This window comes from Lycorma delicatula, chromosome 10 (genome assembly GCF_047948215.1).
Source record: "Lycorma delicatula isolate Av1 chromosome 10, ASM4794821v1, whole genome shotgun sequence".
NCBI classification, from domain to species: Eukaryota; Metazoa; Arthropoda; class Insecta; order Hemiptera; family Fulgoridae; genus Lycorma; species Lycorma delicatula.
Window position 1 is genome coordinate 85461904 of NC_134464.1, and position 22856 is coordinate 85484759.

The 22856-nt window shown below is 28.2% G+C and overlaps 1 protein-coding gene across 1 annotated transcript in view; it reads left to right on the top strand.

The window, feature by feature from the left end:
* LOC142331313 (uncharacterized) overlaps window positions 1-22856 on the top strand; it is a 101235-nt gene that overhangs the window by 45700 nt on the left and 32679 nt on the right. The window contains exon 3 of the mRNA XM_075377133.1: window positions 14275-14455. Within this exon, the coding sequence (XP_075233248.1) occupies window positions 14369-14455 (87 nt within the window). The 5' untranslated portion in view covers window positions 14275-14368. The remainder of the gene's footprint in view (window positions 1-14274; window positions 14456-22856) is intronic.

A 22856-nucleotide genomic window follows, 5' to 3' on the forward strand; every position in this document is an offset into this window, starting at 1 on the left:
CTTTGTTAAATGATTAATAAATGCGGAAGATTTAGTAATAAAACTTGTAGAGAATTTAATTATGTGTGAATTACTGTAAATATAGCCAGTAAAAAGTAAATAAAAAGTTTTAAAAATCGGTTTTTATTGAAGCAAAACAGACAAAAAATAGACAGAAATATTATTATTTTTTTTTACCTAATAAAGAGTATTCTTAATACAGCAAAACAAGAAAATAAAATACATGAAATGATAAATGGTGACAGAAATCAAACCTCAGTTGTAGTAATTATTCGAAATTCCCTCCTTCACAACTTACATAACACTTCACCCGACGCAAAATATTTCCGGTGGCTTTCCGTATCACCTCAGCATAGTTTCCTGTAAATTCAATAGCATTAGGACTTTAATGAGCAACTATTCTTTAGTATTAACTTCTTGTTGCTATAGAATCGTTTTCATATGCCCCCAAATGAAGTAATCCAGTGGTGATAAGTCAGGTGATCGTGGTGGTCAATTGGCCACCACAATTGAACACGATTGGTCCACCACGTCCAATTCAATTTAAGAAATTAGCATTCAGGTGATTTCTAGCTACTAAAGAAAAATATGGCGTTGCACAATCGTGCTGGGAAATCATTTTCAGTTTAATTTGTAAAGATACATCCTCCAAAAGAGCCGGCAAATTACTTTTCAAGAAACGAATGTATGCATCTCAAGGTTTTCATTGAAAACAAATGGTCCCAGAATTTTGTCGTAAATTATATCACATCAAATCAAACATTAATGTGAAATCTATGTTGGAAATTATTTTCTACAGTATTATGCGGATTGTCTTCGCTCCGTACACGACTATTTTTAGAACTGAAAACTCCATTTCTCGTAAAAGTGGCTTCATCAGTAAATAAAATTCAAATTGACCTTATCAACGTTGTCTAGCAGCCAATAAGAGAGGTTTAACCGTTGGGAGTAATCTGTCAGCCGTAAATTTTGTACTTGCTGAAGGCGGAAAGATACCGATTTTCTTTCCGTAGGATGCGCCACATTTTGATTATAGAAAACCAGTTCGACACGAAATTCGCCTTGTACTAGTGCTTTGACTATGCTGAATCACACGATGTTCATAATTAACACGATGATTTACTTGAAGTTCAACAACAAACGAACACGCGGAAATGACCCTTTGGTTCATAAATGCTGACACACCGAAGAATATTTAAAAACAATTCTTTAAAAAAATCTTTATTCGGTACAGTGAGTAACTGCCTTTACTAGGATTTGAACCTTAGAACTCTCGACTTCGAAATAAGCTGATACGCGATGGCGAGTTCATCACTAGACCGACCCGGTGGATTACTTTTTTTACCAGAAAGCAAAATAAATATTACTTCAATTTTTCATTAGATCAGGAAACGAATTTGAAATTGCATCATTAATGAACAAGTAGACGGAAAGCCAACTGATCGAATTAAAATAGGATCTCGCTTTGATCCGAAAGCGTTGTATGTTATAAGTAGAAAATAAAAACAATTAATTATAATTGAACTACATCAACTCTGTAAAACAGATAAATTAAATTTATGTTAAATTGATAAATTAATGTTAAATCGATTGTAAAATCGATAAACTATGATAATATATATTGTACTAAAATAAATGTTAAGACATCTAAACCATTACATATTAAACAACATATTATTTTTTTTTATTTAATATTTTGAAACATGTAAGCTAAATATTATATATACGCATTATATACGATGTAACAAAACCACAAGTTGTAGTATAATAGGCTTATAGATTTGAAGGTTATCCTAATAATGTTTATTTGTTTTTTATCCTACTGTAGTTTAATATTCTATCATTATGTAACATCATAGAACATCATTATTGTTGTTCTTTGTCGTAATTTGTATAAAAAATGCAATTTGTACTATGTTTTCCGTGCTTTAAAGAAATAGAATATATACGAATTATATCACATATCATTCTTTTTAAATTTTTCAGTGTTTTATATTTAGCTATATTTTATTATAATTTCCAGATTAATATTATTAATTAAGTCTACAGTTACTATATAAAACAGATTTTTTATAAGAAAAAAGAAAAAGTACATGAAATACGAGTATATGAAATATTACCAGGAAAACAACATTATTTATTAATTAAAAAATAAATAAGTAATAAATTAAAAATAATATTACAATATATTATATTAGATAAAATTTGAAAATATAATTCTCAAACTTTTTAATTGATCTACAACCAAATTGAGACACTTTATTAACGTTTTACAGGCTTTTAAATTTCACCACCTATGTTTTGAGTTACCCTTCCGCACTGGATTGCAATTCGTTATTAAAGCTATGGGAAGTTTTTTACTTCATACTGAAATAGCCCAATTGATTTGTAACTAAAAACTTTGAGACCATTTGGAAGTATGCCATTTGTTCAAGAAAACGATATCAAAGCTCAACATACAACATTTGTTTTAAATATTCGTTTTTAACTTATATAAAATTTAAAATACACTTCTACATTCCAGACGTTTTACGGTGCCGGTTCTATGAAATTAACTGGTAAGACTTTTACTCAAAAAAATTCCTTTCCGCACGCCGGCGGGCGGAGGTAGATTTCACCGGGACAGAATAGGGGTAGGCTAACTAGGATTGTACGAGCTCGTATCAAACATTACTTTCCATGTTTTACGGACCCTACGTTTTCACATTAAATTACAAGCTATTGGTAAATTTATCAAGACTTCCTTATAATTTTTCCTGAACTGCTTGACAACACATCTAATTAAGGATTAGTGGGCGATTCTAGGTTTGCCTCTTGAAATGATAAAAAGACAATGTTTTCCGAAAGTTTTATTTAAAAACATGTATAAATGTAACAACAGTGATGTTGAAAAGATGATTTGAAAGTAAAGAAGGTCTATATTACCCACATAAAATATTGTCACTTGCAAAAATTAAAATGTACACAGTACTAAGTCACAGAAGTTTAAACGTGTTCACTTCAAATTCATTCTATGCGAAAATTATTTCATATATAAACAAGTTTCACATGTTTAGCATACGGAAACCCAACAATTCCAACTTCTTCTTACAATTCCAACAATATTTTGGTCATCCCTTGCCGTAAGTGTTGGCGATATCAAAAATCATTTAAAACAGATTTTCAGGTAATATTTAGAGGATTAACAACCACTAAAGGACAACGGATTCGATCCTATGCCTATTAAGGGAGCTATGATTTTTTTTGTCCTTGAAACCCCATTTTTTCCACTCCTTGACCCTTATTCAAACAATAGCAGGAATTTTAAACGAATTCGGTATTTTACTTGATAGGAAAGTTATAGCAATGTTTTGTTTCTTCTGTTTTGATCATCTCTTACCGTAAGGGTTGGTCATATCAAAAATTGTTATAGAAAAATGTTTTAGGCAGTGTTTAGAGGACTAACGAACACTTTAAACCGATTCGATACTGTGCCTATTAGGGAGGGATGATTTTTGTCTTCCAAACCCCATTTTTTCCACCCTCAGAGCCAATGGTTGGTGATATCAAAAAAACTTTACTTGCATAAGTTTTAGGCCCTTATCCAAAGAATCATAGGAACTTTAAAAGAATTCAATATTTTACTTAATAAGAAAGTTATAGATATATTTTGTTTTTTCGAAAAAGCTCCCCCATTTCCACTCCCATGGTACGATTTTTCCCATTAACAAGCTCGACCGAGATTTTGGGTCGATATATTTTATGTATAAATTTGAAAGTGATTAGCGCAAAATTACGGCAGTTATCGTGTCCACAAAAAGTGAAATATATATATAAAATACATACAAACGTTTGGACTGACTGTGGATTTGGGATCTGGGTATGTGAAACGCGAAGTTCAATCAAAATTTTCCGGAAGTCGAATCATGGTACCCATTAGAATAGGTAGCTTTCATATGATATCTACCTAAAAAAATTGTTATAATTTCCCTGATGGATAAAGTTGCAATTTTATTTTTTTTATAACAATTTCAACATTGTCTGATGTTTTGAAACTCAAGTCTTTTATTCAACAAAATTTAATCTCGTTGCACTCAAGAAAGATTATCCTCCATCCCATCTGTTGTGTTTTGTGTTTTAATGAAACCAGTTTAAGAATCCAGCAGATCTGTGTAAGATAGTTTTACTATAATCATTTCTTGAAGAATTGAACGAAGGTTTTAAAAAATAATCTGAAAGCATGAGAAATGGAGAATCGTAGGTTATCTCGAATCATATATTCTATCTAGAAGCCTCACACAAAAATAAACCGGTGTGGACACCACATATCTTCCTTGTACGCCTATTAAATTACATATACACATTTTTATAATGAAAAGTACATAAAAGTTTATTTCATTAACAACTTCTGATATATTTCTTCTTTTTTTTTAATTATTACTGAATTATTAATTATTGTAATTTTTTTTACAATCAGAGGTTAATAATTATTAATAAATCAATATATTTTAATTTAAAAAAAGGAGATGAAGTCTGATTCGAACCGATTTGTCTTCCCCTTATAAGATCCAAATATTTCATAATATAAAATTTAATTTGGCTATAACTCTGGAACCAATGAAAATAAGTCCAACTTCTGATAATCGATGAAAAGCTCTCAATAAGGGGCTTATTATTACAGTTAAGAAAAAGTTCGAAATCCAATTTTTATTTGGATTTTGGGCTTATTTTGACACTATTGGTCCAGTCGATTGCAATCAAAAGGAGAGGTGGATGTTACAGCAGTCCTAAATCCAAAATTCCAACATCCTACGGCTAATCGTTTTTGAGTTATGCGAGATACATAACGTACGTACAGATGTCACGCCGAAACTAGTAAAAATGGATTCAATGATGCTGAAAATGGATATTTCCGCTAAAACCTGAAAACCGAAATTTTTCGTGATCACAATATTTCCTTTACTTCGTACAAGGAAGTAAAAAAAATAAATAAAACTAAAATTGTTTAAATTTCATTTACTTAAATTTTTTTCTTCTGAAATATTTTACTTAAATATACTCACAACGAGCAAATAATAAATAAATTACCAAAAGTGGAAAACTTCTTTAAATCTTAAAAAACCCTAAAAAAATGATTTAATTACAACTATTTGATTCTAAGGGATCCTTATAAATATCAAATATTTAAATCATAAAGAAATATATTTTTACGAAAACGAATTGTATCCTCAGTCGAAATGAAATAGAAAGCTAAAAAAATTGTTTTTTCCATTTAAATTCTTTTACTAAAATAATCTTGAGCGTGTAAATATAAAAAAATCTGACAGAAAAGTTGTAATATTTTCCTGGCATTGGTTATATGTAGTGGAAAAATAATTTTACATGAAAACAGTTACCTAAGATTTATTTTTTGGGGTGGGGGTAATTTATGATCAAGCTTTACTGTAAAATTGTCATTATATGTTTAAATAAACCAAAAAAGTTTTATAAATTCAAAAAATTGGTATTTTTTTATATTTTTCTGCTCCCCATTTCCAAAATCAGCTTCCAGGAAAACTTTTAGATTTTTCTACGTGTATTATGTTAAAAAGAAGAAATTTAAAAAAAATTCAGTGGAAAATATACAACCAATAAAAATTTACGTAAGATTCCTTTTATATCGGTTGGTGAGGGGGTGAATTATGATGACATTTTATTGTTATATTATTATTAAACGTTTGTTATTAATTTTTTTATAATATTATAAGTTTAAACAAATCAAAAAAAGTATGAACAATTATAAAATAATTATATTTTTTAACTTTGATCGGATCCCCCACCTCTAATATTGCATTCATTATCTTTTTCCTGAGTTGTATTCACTTATTACTTTGTCTAGGAATACATTAAAAATCGGTTAAAAATATGCAATAAATAAAATAAGCGTTTTTTTCGATTTTTTTGCGGAAATGGAATTTTTTTTTTAAAGATGGTACATGCACGACTGTAAAACTAATACCCCTTACAAATATTTACCCCAAAGTTTTCCCCATACACGAGTCTCTGTTTAAAATTTCCTTAAACTCAGTTTATCCAGTCAAAAATTAGAAAGCTTCAAACACGCCATCACATGTACGAACATTACCCTCTTGTTTGTTTTTTGAGGTCTCTGGGTCATGAAACGTTAGAGAAATGCAAAAAAACCGTAACCCATTTTTTGACCGATTACCATACCTTACTTCTTACACTATAGCTCTAAAGCTATGATGCCAGGAAAGTAAAAGATATTACATCGAATGGTAGGGTTTAAAGTTTTGCAATAAAATGCATCATTAGCAAGTAAATACAAAAAAATGTACTTCTGGTTAAAGAAGGCGGTTTATTTGTAAATATTTCAAGCAAAAATTTGGAGACATTATTTAAGGTTTCAATCGCTTAAACTCTTACGTGTCTGATTAAAATTAATTCGTTATTTTTTTTTATAAACCAGGTTTTATTGTTCATGTATAATCCCATAAAACAGACTCAAATCCAGATAATGAGTTAGGATGGTAATAGGATAATTTTTTCTCATCTTTGCGTTTATATTTACGAACTATTTTTGTTGTATAGAAATGTCTTTTTTTACAAAAAATACAACAACGTTCACTTCTAACAAACCAGACAACAAAACTGTTTATGTATCTCAGAAAAACATTTCAGGGTACGAGAAAGAGCCTTATCCATCTTTAATTAATTACCAAACGACTTTAAAAAAAAAGAAAAAGATCTTCCCACCCATTTATTTATTTTAAATAAAATACAAATATTTTAATGAAACATCATTACCATGTTGATTTGTTTAATTTGTTACTTCTTGGCATTATAGCTCCAGAACTATGATTCTTCTGCAAGAAGAATAGTATAGTAACAAAGATAGGGTATGAAATTTTTGCATTTCTCAACGTTTTAGGATCCAGGAACCCCAAAAACTCAGAATAAAAAATACATAAAAAAAACTTTTTAAAAATCATATTAAATGCACTAAAAAGTAGAAAAAAAAATTATGTATAATTTTAAACGCCACTATTATTAAATTAAACGCACTAAAAGGTAAAAAATAATTTTAGGACGGTATCTCAGATGGACTCGACAACAAGCTTTGATGGTGATATGTAACAAGGTGTGATGATATGTGAAAGTAAATTTGATGTTAATGTCAATATTTTCATACGCGTGGTGAATAGCCTAAAGAGTGGGAAGCTCATGTCAAAGTAAAAATCTTTTCTCCCCATTCTTTAGGACATTCATCACGCATATGAAAATATTTGTAAAAACATCAAATTTTTAATTTGAAGCTATGACTTTCACATATTCTTACATATCACTATAAAAGCTTGTTGTCAAATCCATTCTGAGGTACCGTTCTAAAATTATTCTTTACCTTTTTTTGTGTTTAATTTAAGAGTGGTGTTTTAAAAAATCTTTTTACATATATTTATTTTCTATTTTTTGGTGTATTTAATATAAGAGTGGTTTCTAAAAAGATTTCTTATATAATTTTTATATTCTACTTTTTATTCGTCATATGTTTATAGTTTATAGTATAAACGAACGAAAAAATACTTTCCTTCAATTTAATCAGTTGAAACGACAATATCATAAACATAGATAATTCTTTCACTAAGAAAATATGCATGTAAATGAGATTGCAAAAGTTCAAGGGACATTTTTTTCACTTAGCAACTTAGGGGCATCTTAGCGACTTGAAAATATTACTAAAATGTGTTGCCATCAGAAGCAAACCTGTATGCAAAATTTCAGAGCGAATGGATAAGCAGAAGTGCTTCAAAATTCGACTGAAAGGTTCCGTACTATAAATCTCACGTACGTACTTAAAGAGCGAGTTAGTATAAGAGTGCTAAAGGGGGATATTGTTCGTACGTACGTGTGTAAGTCTGCTGTCGTATTTAACGCTTAATAACCTTTGGTTAAACTGGATAAACCGATTTTGATGAAATTTTAAACAGTTTCGTGCGTGTGGGGCACGTATTGGTAAAGGATTTGAGTTAATATCTCTACAGGGTAAGGAGATTTTTTAGGGGTAAATTTTCTTAAAATTTTGCAAATATAACTCCACTTTAAAGCTTAACCTATACTAGCTCAGTATATGAATGCATGCTTATCTTACCATTTAAAATAATTTGTTCCAAAATTCTATCCTTCCCCAAAAATCGAAAAGCTATCTTTTTATTTATTGCATATTTTTTAACCGATTTAAAAAAAAATGTCTTTCCAGGTATGGTAGTAGTGCAAGTTACCAAAAAAAATACTAAACAATATTGGTGGTGGAGAAGCCGATCAAAGTTTAAAGATATAGATTTTTCTAATCTTTCAAAAATGAATTGTTTTAATAAATCTTTTGTTAATAAAATTTTAGTAATAATATTCCAAAAAATTTCATCATAATTTACACTACCCCCCAAAAAAAATCTTAGGTAACTGATTTTATTGGTTGTACATTTTGGAGGTGAAGCAGAAAAAATATCGAATTTTTTTTTTTTTTTAATTTTTAAACATTTTTTTGGTTTGTTTAAACATATAGTGATAATTTTACAATAAAACTTCCTCATAAATTACCCCCCTCCAAAAAAAGAAATCATAGGTAACTTTTTTCATGTATAACTATTTTCCCATTGTATATGAATAAATAACCAATGCCAGGAATGTAAAGTTTGTTTAACGTGTGCAAATACGTGCAAGTGAGTGAGTGAATAAGTGTGTGTGTGTGTGTGTGTGTGTGTGTGTGCGCGTACGCGCGTGTGTGTAAATATTTGCTCATCAATTGACATTAATGCTGTCTGAAATATAATTTTCTTTATTTTATGCAGAGTGTAATCACGAAGTTTCCCGGGACTTTCATAACCTATCCTACTCGTAGAAGTAATGGAAAAGTTCATATAAACGTATGTCTTAAAATGCTTCATTTGCGAGTTACGGCTAGTGAAAGATTTCGGTAGGATTCCAGCTACCTCGATAAAACGAGGTCGTACTTAAATTTTTAGGACGTTAATTAAAGGGGTCAAATTAGTGATTTCTTATGGGTTTTGACCTGAAAAATCGAATAAAATAGATCCGAGAACCGTATCTGCAATAATTTTTGAGAAATCTGAGGTGAAAACTAATAAAATGGGTTAAATAACCCTGTTTTTATCTTTGATGTACAATAATTTTGTTAAATGAATAATAAATACATAAAACGTTTAAATAAAACTTGTAGAGAATTTAATTCTGAACAAAATAATGCAAGATTTTTATTTTATAATTAATAATTTATTTATGATGTTACTCGAAATCAAACTTTTTCTCTGGTTTCCCTTAATTCTTTCCAAGGTAAATGCTAGAGCAATTTGTTATCTATGAAAAGTCACAATTAGTCATTCCTGATATGATTTACACACAGTACGACTATTATTACACGCGAATCAGAATAATTTTTTTTTTTTTAATTTGTTTTCTAGTACTGAAATACTGGGACTTATAGATTACGTCATGTTGAAGATATGCCTAAAAAAATAGTAAACATGATTCGATACTGTAACCGACGAATCATGGATAAACAGTTACAATCAGTATTATCTATTTACGGTGCAACTAATTCACCGCAATCATGTGACTTCATTCAGTTTTATTTATAATATTGTATGTAACAAATAAATAAATTTTATATATATATATATATATATATATATATATATATATATATACTCGTATATTAAATAAAGGTTGAAGATTCTAGATAGGATTTTTTTTTTAATGAGTAAAATATTTTTAATATTAGACATTCGACCAACCGGGTTGGTCTAGTGGTGAACGCGTTTTCGCAAATCACCTGATTTCGAAGTCGAGAGTTCCAAAGTTCAAATCCTAGTTAAGGCAGTTACTTTTATACGGATTTGAATAGTAGATCGTGGATACGGTGTTCTTTGGTGGTTGGGTTTCAGTTAACCACATATCACAGAAATGGTCGACCTGAGACTATACAAGACTACACTTCATTTACACTCATACATATCATCGTTATTCATTTTCTGAACTACTGCCTGACGGTGATTCCCGGAGGCTAAACAGGAAATAAATGTTAGATATTTGATTTTATTTGGCAAATACTAAGTAAAAATAACATTATTAACAAAGATTAACGTGGGACTAATTTAATTCATAGATATTCTCTGAAAATTTAATGACGTTGTTTCATTCGTAATAAAAAAAATAAGTATTCATCTACATGAATTATACTGAAATAAATAGTTATAGAATAGAAATAAAATTAAGAAAAAAAAAATGTATTACGTATAGTTTAATGTAACCACACTACAACTTATTTAAATCCATTAGGGAGAGTTTCGATGTGTGCATTACAGCTGGGAATGTACGTTTGCGTCACCAATTTACGAGCTTGGAGTGATGATTGTTATTACTCATCTTAAAAACATTTATTTCGCACTTGATGATCCTTTTTATTAAATACATTACTTAACTTTTGCAAAATGAAAGTAATAAATTTGAAATTACATAGATTTTGTACGATAAAAAAATATTATTTATTAATTATTATAAGATATTGAAATCGTTAAAACTTTCAATATTATTAAAAGTTTTAATTACAATAGAATTTAATCATAATTAACCCCCATCACCAAAAAAAGTAATCTTAGGTATGTTTTTATTACTTGTAAATTTTTTTTTTTTAATTTCCTCCATTATCATACTAAACGTATAAAAAAAATTCTTGGAAGGTGGTTTTAGATGAGCGTTAACTTATAACGATGATAATTTTACAATAAAACTTCTTCATAAATTATCCCGATCTCAAAAAATCTGATGTGGATACCACATGACTTCCTTGTACGTCTTTAAATTACATATACACATCTTTTGCTGCATTTCATTTGAAAGTGAGATAAAATTCTTTAATAAAGTGGACAGTTACACAATTGCTAAAATATTAATTAACATTAAATATTTATATAATTATTAATTCAACAATCTTACCTGAAATATTATGATTGAGTAAAAGTCCCTTTATTATTCATTAAATAAATGTATGTCTTATATCTATCTAATACTATATATTTTTTTTTTTTTTAATTACTACCATCAACAAAATGAAAACAAAAACGAATAATCAGATGTTTCACCAAATTACTTACTTGTTCACCTATTAAAATACATACGAGTATACACATTTTTTTTAAAATGAAAAGTACATAAAATTTTATTTCATTAATAACTTCTGATATTTCTTCATAATTTTTTTTATTGTTATTACTGAATTACTAGTTATTTTAATTCTTTTTTTTTACAATTAGAAGTTACTAATTTTGATAAATCAATATATTTAAATTAAAAAAAAAAAAGGTAAAAAAGTTGAAATGAAGTCTGATTCGAACCGATTTGTCTTCCCCTTATAAGATCCAAATATTTCATAATATAAAATTTAATTTGGCTATAACTCTGGAACCAATGAAAATAAGTCCAACTTCTGATAATCGATGAAAAGCTCTCAATAAGGGGCTTAGTATTACAGTTAAGAAAAAGTTCGAAATCCAATTTTTATTTGGATTTTGGGCTTATTTTGACACTGGTCCAGTCGATTGCAATCAAAAGGAGAGGTGGATAACTAGATGTTACAACAGTCATAAATCCAAAATTGCAACATCCTACGGCTAATCGTTTTTGAGTTATGCGAGATACATACGTACGTATAGACGTCACACTGAAACTTGTCGAAATGGATTTAGGGATGGTGAAAATGGATATTTCTGTTGAAATCTGCAATTTTTCGCGATCACAATACTTTTCCTTTACTTCGTACAAGGAAGTAAAAAATGAAACTTAAGTAATTTTTTCATGCATATAGTCTTCCAGTAAATAAGAATAAATAACCAATACCAGAAAAGTATTACAAACTAATAGTTAGCTTTTTCTTTTTTTTAAGAAAAAAATGATGAAACTGAATTTAGTAAATTTTTTTGTTTACGATTTCATAAAATATTTAATATAAATTGTTTTAAATTTTAAATAAATATTCCAAATATATAGCTATTTAATTGAATTACAGATAACTTATGATTTAATAATTAATTGGACGAATACTAATAGATAATAATTAAAAATTAATAATACTAACGTGTGCGTTGTAACGCAAGTTTCCGAAAATATTAGTTCAACGCTGATAATAGAATAATCTTCCAAGCTCATGAATTGTTGATGTGCCCTACATATGACCCTGCAAATTGCAATCGGCCAGGAAACGTTTTAATACTAATTTTGATTTTAAATCTATCTTCATGAAAAATCTCTATAATTTTATTTTTATTTCAAAATGATACAGTGAAATCTGTGTTGTCCTAACGATTTTATTGGTACCAGACATAATGCAAAGCATGCGTTCGGTTAATTTCACAACACAGTTTTTTAAAATAAAAACCCTCGGGTGAGTTAGAAAAATGATTTAATCAAGATAGAATTTGACAGAATCAATAGAAGAAGTTCAGATAAACAACACTCTAAACGTACAAATTCTTATGTTGAGAGGGCTATCATTTTCCAAATACCTAGCAAGTAAGCGTGACTTCTCAGAAAAAAATTTCTGAAAATCATAATTTTTATTTTTCCCCTTTATGCATAATTAAAATATAAATAAAGAAAAATTTACATATCTTAAACACAATTAAATATCTACAATTAATAGATTGTAGATGTTGTAGATAGATTAATAGTCGCTTTAATATTGGAAGGACAGGTAGAAGGAAAAAATTGTGTAGGCAGGCCACGTTTGGAATATGTAAAACAAATTGTTAGGGATGTAGGATGTAGAGGGTATACTGAAATGAAACGACTAGCACTAGATAGGGAATCTTGGAGCGCTGCATCAAACCAGTCAAATGACTGAAGACAAAAAAAAAATTAATAATTTGTTAAATGTCTATAAGTGACTTCAAGGAGAGAAAAACTTACATCAATTTACACATCTATATTCCGCTTATTCTAACTGGGTCTCTGTAACAGCTGCCGATTAATTATAATGATAATATTAATTTTTGTTTTTGTTGCGTGCCGAAGAATTCTACGCCGATCGGGACTCAAACCCAGAACCTCTGAATAAAAGGCAGAGATGCTGCCATTCTGCCGTAGAAATCGGTAACACATTTTACGCGGAGTAGATTTTAACGGTATATTTTTACTTCCTTGTACGAAGTAAAGGAAGTATTGTGATCGCGAAAAATCTCGGTTTTCAGCGGAAATAACGATTCCGACCATCCCTAAAGGTACATCGGTTCGAATCAGACTTCATCTCCTTTTTTTTAATTTAAATGTATTGATTTATTAATTATTAACCTCTCGATTATAAACAAATTTTATAATAACTAATAATTCAGTAATAACAATTAAAAAAATATCAGAAGTTATTAATGAAATAAAATTTTATGTACTTTTCATTAAAAAATAAAAAAAAATGTGTGTATTCAATTTAATAAGCTGTGTCAACATCAGATTTTTTTTTTACAATTCTTTAGCAAGATTTATGGTTCTCCAAACTCAGCAACCAAAACAGACTTTGATAATACATTCTGCTCTTCTTTATTTACCATTTTCTATCTATATTTAAATCTATTTTTCTTATAATTATAGAAATTCTACAATTATTTTACAGTATCATTAAATTTTATTGATAATAATAGTAAAACATATGTCATATATACATTTATTTTTTTGCCATACTTCAAAGAATATTAATCTGAGAGTTGAAATTGTTTAAATTTCCCGTTGTTTTTATTTTTATTTATTTATTTGTTTTTACACATTTATTTTGTCTTCAGATAGTACACACTTTCATTCTATTCTTCTATAAATTATTCTAATTCGTTATTCAGAAACATGAGATGTTATTATTAACTTAAGATTTATAGTGGGATTTAGTATAATTCTTTTCATTAATATCGTCATTAATTTTCAACCTTTTCTGAAAAAAATTTGAAAAAATAAAATATCATCACCATTACCAGTTATTTCATGTGTGTGTGTGTGTTTGTGTGTGCGCGCGCGCGTGTATGGATGCATGTACAAAATATAAACAAAGTAGTAAAAAAAAACAATAATTTTGAATAACTAATTATTATATAGCATTAAAAATCAAAAGAAATAATACTATGAAGTACTAATAAAATTAACATAATAATCTTTATTAATGTATTTTTTATGACCAATAATAATTAGTTTATGTAATTGATTTATTTCATTTACAAATAAAGTAATATTTTTATTTTTCAGGTTACAGTTAAAAATGTAGCAATGAATTAATCGAAAAAGTGAATAATAGATAATTAGTTAAAAGTGGAGAGAATAAAAAAAATTGTAAAAAAACATGAAGATGGGGCTACCAACAGTAAAAGAGTCGTGCTGTGGGTGCGCCCTTGAAACTGGGACTAAAATTATCGGTTATGTGCATCTTGTAAGTAAATTATATTTAATTATTCATTGAAACCGTTTTAATAATTATATTTAAATTACATTTCAATTGATGCGTGCAGTAATTATATGATTGTATACAGTAATAAAATATAATTTAACTATTTGATACAAGAATTATAAAAGTTAACAAGGAAATATAAGTTAATCAGTAAATTAACTTATATTAAAAACACCCTTGTTAAAAACAAAAGAACATTTTAAAAGAGCATCAAGAAAAAGTTTTTTTTTATAATTACCTCTGATATAAAAACAAGAAAAGGGAAACATTATACTTAATTATAGTGTGCTTTCATTTTCTTCTGTACAATTTAGTTTTTTTTTTTCAATAAAAAACAGATTTTAGATCAATTTTAACTGGTTTTCAGTTTTCAAGAAATGCATCTATATTATTAAAAATAAATATTACAGTTTTCAGTAATTACTATTGATAACTCTATATGAATTAAAATGGTAAGATGAGTTAATTATAATCTTGGAACTGTTTTGAAAACATTATAAAAGTTTTATTAAGTGTGCTAAAATTGGAGCTATTAAGTTCTCTTTCCAGATTAACCAATATGTACAAAAAATACATTAAATCATATTAAGTATTAGAAAATGTGTATGCAATTAATTGGTAAATTATGATAATAAAACAAAAAAAGATCGACTTACACCAGCTCCCTTCACCAATTGTGACTGAAGTGAAATGGTATCAATGCCCATATAAAGAAATAATCACACCAAATATCATTCAAATTAGTCCATCTTCTTAATGCTATAATTGTGGATTTTGGTTAGAGGGGAATTATGAACATATAGATCTGCCCTAGGGATGTGGTGACCCCATCGTTCAGTGTTTGGAAACTGTAGATAGCCTGGCCTTGGTCCTGGACTCCCAGGATAGGTCCTTGTACAAAGATGCAGAGACATAAACATGACAGCATTCTTACTGTTCATGGACTTTGAGAAAGTATTCAATAGACTTGGCCATGATTAGATGGTTCAGATTCTAAAACCCTTAGGAATTAACTAAAAAAATCAAAACATTGTGACTAATTTCTATTGGGTCAGTGGTGGTGTAGCTAAGGACATGTTTAAAAGAGGAGTGGTGAGACAGGATTATATTCTGTTCCTCAATTTTTAATATCTATTCTGAACATACATTCAACTAAACCTTGATAGATTGAGAGGAAGGTGTAAAGGTCATTGGTTAATAACCTTCAGTATACTGACATATACTTGTAGTTTTGGGAAGCTCAATAGAATATCCAAATACTTTTAGCTTGGGTTTATATAGCATGTAAGAAGTATGGCTTAAGTCTGAACATCAAAAAGATTAATTACATGATCATCAGATCAGGTGAATAGACATTTTACAGCAATAGGTGTGATGCTACAAAGGGCGAAAAATATATACACTTGGATAGGGTAATCACACTGGAAATAAAGTGCACAATTGAAAAAACCAGATCAGCACATTCTCCCAACTTAAGAACATGCTTTGTCACCAGACCTTTCCTTGATGCGAATGTTAGCGTCTTGGCCTTTCATCTGGAGGTCCCGGTTTCGAATCCCGGTCAGGCATGGCATTTTCTCATGCTATTTGTCATTCATCTCATCCTCTGAAGCAGTACATAACAGTGGTCCCAGAGGTAAAAAAACCCTTTCATTGAGCCTCAAGCAATATATATACTCTGTCCTGTTGAATGAGGTGGAATCCTAGACACTCACTAAGGGAAAGCTTGACTTTTTAGATGTGGTCTTCCAGGTATGTTCTAAAAATGTGTTGAACAGACAGGGTAACAAATGAAGCAGTTTTAAATTAGATGAAAAAGTAACCAGAGATTGTGCAAACAGTAAAAATTCAGAAATTAACCTACTTTTGCCACAATTATGAGACTTCCAGATAAATACACCCTGATTAAATACATACACCCTGTTACATACAGTTATCCAGAGAAAGATACCACGATGTCATGTCCAGACAGGTGGAGGACATCATGGCTAAAAAATCTGAGATGAGGTTTGGAATAATGCATATATTAATGAAATATAAATACATTAATTCACCTAATCCCCTAACACAGAAACACAGCACATAATATTATAAAAAAATAAAATAATTATTAATATTCACATCGAATGCCCCTTGACAACTCAAGACAGCTCTACTAAAACAGCCATGTTGTAAAGGGTTCATTTATCAATCAAAAAATTAATATGAGAAAATGTTTTAAAATAAAGAGATCTACATGGAATGATTTATTATTCAAGATGTTTATGATGTGGGATAACCAATAATATTATGAACTATGTTGATTATTGCTGTAAGTTATATTAAAATTATAAATAAATTTGTCTGGGTGATAAGTGGATGATTATTTCTCAAGGTATCAAATAACGATATCAAAGTATCAAAGCGCCATACTTATGAAAATCATTCGATTTCAATAGTTGTATCATCAAACCATTGATGATACAGAATGGAATATGATCATTACATTTCTAACCAATAATAGAGTGCATACAGTAATTCTGATGCCTGTGGAAAATTGTGAATTTTCAGCTAAATAGTATTTTCTGGCGATTCAGAAATTCATTTAGCTAGTCTAAGGCAATTCTGTACAGAGGTTAATGTATCTAGTTTTCCAAAAACTACCGAGACAATGTTTCCCACAGAATAAATAGATTTTTCTTTTTTGATTTTCTCATATCCAATTACCTTTGTTGTGACTGTGATGCATGTAATGTAGCTGAGGAACAAGCCAGACTAATTATAGTTGATTTCTTAGAGAGTAATTTTCTTATTAAACAGCCAATTCCTATGGTTAACAGAGTAGAGGTGACACTTTTAGAGTTGAATATGTAAGATATACAAGGTACTCAGGAGGGCTAAAAGACTTATACACTATAGTGTAATTACCTAAGTGAGAAGGTATAGGAAAAACCACTTTACCCTTTACTTTCACAAAAAAACCTGACATGGGTTATTATTCTTGGAAACTGCTATTACCATTTTCATGAAAATTTGTGTCAGGTTACCTGGTCATTTTACATTATGGCTCCAAACATATGCATTTATCTGCCACTTGTGTTGCAAACAGCAAAACCAATTTTGATAATGGATCAATATTGAAAAAAAATAAGGTTAGTTTGATTTATATTTGAACTGTAACCAATAATGAGATTATAAGACTTTTTTAATAAAAAATGATTTTTTGTTTATAGTTTTATAAAAATTCTATGCTGATTCAATACACCAAGAATTTAGTTTTCCACTTTAAAATAAAGATATTAAAAATTATAAAAATTGGAAAAAAATTTGTTTTCTGAGAATTTTGACTTTTAATATTATAAAATAGAAGTTATACCTACCAGGTAAAATAGTAACTTTTGCTTTTGATTTAAGCTTGTTAAAAAATATTTAATTTGGAGCCAAAGTACTCATGGGATAGTAATAACATCTATTAAATTTTTTTTTTTAACCTATGGATCCACCATTAGGAATTCTTCAGAGGATGAGATGAATGATTTGTAGCGTGTGTGAAAATGCTATGCCTGACCGGGATTCGAACCCGGAACCTCCGGATGAAAGGCCAAGATGCTACCACTCAATGCCATGGAGGGTGGCATCAACATCTATTAAATTACCAGTAAACCTATTTACAGAATTTATTTATTCAAAAGTATAAAAAACATATAACAGACAAAAGAATCTATAGTTAAAGTTTGAATATTAGAACTGAAGGATTCTTCTCTGAAGCTAGAGAAAACTTGGTAGCTAGGCAGGATTTTTTTTTTTTAAGAAAAAATTTATCTCTTATTGTTATTACAAATATCACCAAATAAAAAGATTTTTTAGAAAAGGAAAACTTAGAATTGATAAATATGTATGAATAGACAAGAATTCAGTATTCGTAATGCATAAGTTTATATTAAGCTAATGAAGCTTTTACTCTTTAATTTATGCTTTTTGCTTCTGGCTGATGTATAAATATGAATAGCCAACTAAATACTATAGAATCTCTATACTTGTTATCAATGTATAAATATAAGTAAATTAAAGCGAGTTATTTTAAGCCATACTACATTTACATTGATTGACTAACATTTACTTAAGAGAATTTTTAGTGGAGCTAATAATTTATACATAGATATAGTAAGAAGTTTCATAATTCACATAAATCCCTCTATATATACACATTTTATATATTTGCATAACTGAAGTTCTCTCTGTGTCTCATTTTAATTACATACTACTAAATTAACAATTACTCTACTCTGCCTGGTTGTTATCAGTTTTGCTGTTCTTAATATAACATCTACTGATAAATGGATTAATTTATTAATAATGCTTTTAAATTAATTATTAATGTACGACTATAAAGCTTAATGCAACAAGTACACAAATGAAGATTAACAAAAAACCACACCTTGAGAAAATATAATCACATCAGGAAATCATTAATAGATTATTTCAGTACATTATTGAACAGGTAAATCAATTTTCTCAGCTTACATTCTCATTAGTTGATAAAATTTTTTTAAAAGTAATAAAATTTAAATGATGGACCAAACCAAGTTTATTAAATACATAGTTTTTAAAAAATCATTTTATAATGCTTTCAATTGCTCTTGTACATAGTTGTAATCAGTGACTGGAGCTGCTACCCATTTCACATTCTCATCAGTAGGTGTAATTCCTAATAATTTTTTTTTAATTAGGTGATCATGCATTTAAAATATTACCAAAAACTTTGTTTGATTTAAAATCTGTTTTGTTCATTTATTATGTAATTTTTCTTTTTATGATTAATCTTCATATAAGCTGAATGCCTGTGCATGGGAAAATGAAATGAACATTTTGTAATGTATGAAAAACGCCATGCCTGAGCAGGATTCGAACCTGGGACCTCCAGATGAAAGGCCGAGACGCTACCGCTCTGCTATGGATATCATTATTTATTTATTTCATTACATACAAAAATATCTTTGTAACGTTTCTTGTGCATGTGTAGAATACCAAGTTGTCATCAATATTGGTGGAGGTTTTGAGAAGCGATGGCTGATATCAATATGTCCATCAATTTATCAAATTTATTACCATCAAATCATTATATATCTACTGACATATATGTCATTGAGATAAATCATTTGATGCCTAATTCTTGAATATCGGTGGAGCCATTCTGCAGTTAAAGGTGCATAAACATACATTCACAAAGCAACAAACATCTTATTCTCCTTTTTGTAGGCAGATTAACTTAAGAATTTTAATAAAAGTGAACACATAAATTAAAGTAACCAATAATATTTATTCCTTACAGAATTCCATCACTTACTGAATAAATATTATTAATTAGAAATGAACAATATAAATATTTCTTTAATAAACTCATTTCTTTTCTATTAAAACAATGAGTGTTTGGAATTTAATTTATTCACTGATATTCAAAATGAAGTCATTTCTTTTGGTCAGAAAAATAAGACACTTTTATTATATGTCATGACCATATCACAAGCGCTGTTGTATTAAGATTTTGTAATTTTACATGATTCAAGTTTAAAAAATATAGGCACTGCATCAAAAAAATGATTGGTTAGATTATACCAGTTTGTAACTGAGCTTATAAAACGTTATAAAGTTCTATTATATTAGTTAAAATAAAATCTATGTCATCTATACATCATGAATCATCTTATTTACTGAAAATTAAAATAAAATAAAATTATACTAATAAATAAATATAAACATTTATGGGTTTCAAATAAAAGTACAGTATAGCGATAAAAAAGAAATAATTCTTCAGTAAAAACAAAATGTACATGTACATTGTTAAATTAAGAACATAAAAGAAAAAAATTGATGTTTCATCTACACAAGGTAAAATTTATAAAGTTAAATGTGCATATATGTGTTTATGTGCATCAGATGTTGTTGCTTAAATATCTCATATCGCAGTAATTACTATTGCTATGGTGTCACCATTAATCATTACTAATTTTACAGCAATTTACTTTTACTGTAGGCGTAATAATTATTTCTTAATTGTTTTCAATTAAGTGTAAAAAAATTCTTAAGAAAAGATAGCTCACTTTTACTGTTGCATTTTTATACAGTTTGTCACAGTAATAATTTTAAATTGGTTCATCAAAAATTTAAATTTGGTAGTTTAATGGGTGGAACGACACATTTAAGGTCCTTTGTTTGATTGTTGCATTAGATGAATATTTTTAGTGTATATAAAAAATACTACTACTAATTTGTCAAAAAAAAAAATTATATAAGAAAATATCAGTTATTTTAAGATGCTTAATTTACTTTATTATTTTTTATTAGCACAGTTGTACAGTAAGAAAAGAAAGCAAACTAAATAAAATTGAATGACTAAAAATTCTACAGTCTAGTAGGAATTATGGAGACTGAGTAAATATTCTTTAGGTTTGTTTACAAAATATAAATTAAATGAATGTGTTGGTAAGGTTATAGCTGTAATTGTTTCTATGCAGTGATACTTATCACTTATGCAGCGAAAAGAATATTTGACTATGGTTTATTGAAGTTTGTAAATGGATAAGGATTCATAATTATATTAAAAACTAAAAATACATTTTTTATAAAATTTATTTTTGAATGGACATTGATTAAATGATTTTATCATTTATAGTAAAAAACAGTACGAACTACATTTCCCGTGCAAATAGAAACTCAATAGTGAAGTTTTAAATCTTAATCTTGGGAACTTTTTCTTCGAAGTGTAATTAGTCATACTTCTGGGTAATCCTTAAATGAATTAATGAATGATTGAGAGAAGTATAATCATAAAATTACATAGTTGAAAATAATAAATAATGGATATATGCATTAAAGTATACAAGGCCTGAGTTTATTGTATAACATCCAGATTGGTAATTTTTACAGCCACTGAAATAGAAAAAAAAACCACTCAAATACCAAATTGGATAAATTAACAGATCTATCACTGGAAAACTGCATAAATACCAAAAGTGCAATACTTAATTCCTACACCTTTATGCTGGATAAATTGTGGTTTGAGCAATAATACAGAACCATAGAACAAACTGTAATGCTCATAAGTGACCTTATACAAGTATTGTTATTTAAAACCAAATTTTTTAAGAAAAAATATGTTACGTTAAAAAACTGTAAAAAAACATAAACATATATAACTTTTTTTTGTTAAAAAATATAATTTATTTTTTCTTAACAATATAAAATGTTACTATTTTATTAAAATTATTACAATTTATATTAAGTCGGGAAGTAATTCATTTATAAAATACAAAAACACATTAGTGTAAATAAAATAGTAAAATATTACAATGACATATATGCTAAGTCATAATAACTTGAAGATGTTGCTGTGAAAATTAATACAGAACAATACATAATATACAGGAAATAGATTTTATCATGACTGTAACTAAAGTAAAATAAAATAAAACGTAAATATAATAGTTTAAAATTACTGAATGGAAAAACCAAGTTACTGTTGACACAGTTATTTTCTTTTGTATTGAGGATATGGGCTGTCATCAATGCGACTAAATTAAACAAATTAATTTTAATAAAAAAGATACATAAACTAATGATAGAAATAAAACAAATAATTATTAATTAAAAATTACTAAGCATAATAATAGATGTAATAACCTATTTATTTCTAGACTAAAAATCTCCAACTGTAATTTTTCCTTAATATATTACAATTCTGTATGCTAGTTGAAAAATATGTTGTTTATTTTGATTTAACTAACTGAAAGCAGGATTTAAGCCTAGTTAAATTTTGGTAATTGTTCTCCAAATGCAAGCCACATTTAACCATATCTTGAGTTAAAGTCAACAATCGAATTCTACAAACACAAGTTAACTGGTAAGAGAGAAATATTCAAAAATAGTTTTAAAGGTAATAATAATCTACCTGAACGATAAATAGAAAAATAAACAAATTGTAATAAAATATATAATAAAAAACTACAAAACAAATTACTTACATTCGAAAACAAACACAATTTGATGGGTTTCCTATGAGCTCCCCAATTTGTAACAACCTAGTCAGTCTGTAATACATAGAAGAAATAGAAATACTTTCTAACAACAATGATACTCGCAAAATAATGTTCTAGCATTAAAAATTTTAAAAATTGGATAAAAATGTTTTCTGAGAAAACTGACTTTTAATATTATAAAATAGAAATTATACCTACCAGGTAAAATAGTAACTTTTGCTTTTGATTTAAGCTTGTTAAAAAATATTTAATTTGAAGCCCAAGTACTCATGGAATAGTAATAACATCTATTACATTTTTTTTTAACTTCTGGATCCACCGTTAGGCATTCTTCAGAGGATGAGATGAATGATTTGTAGCGTGTAAGA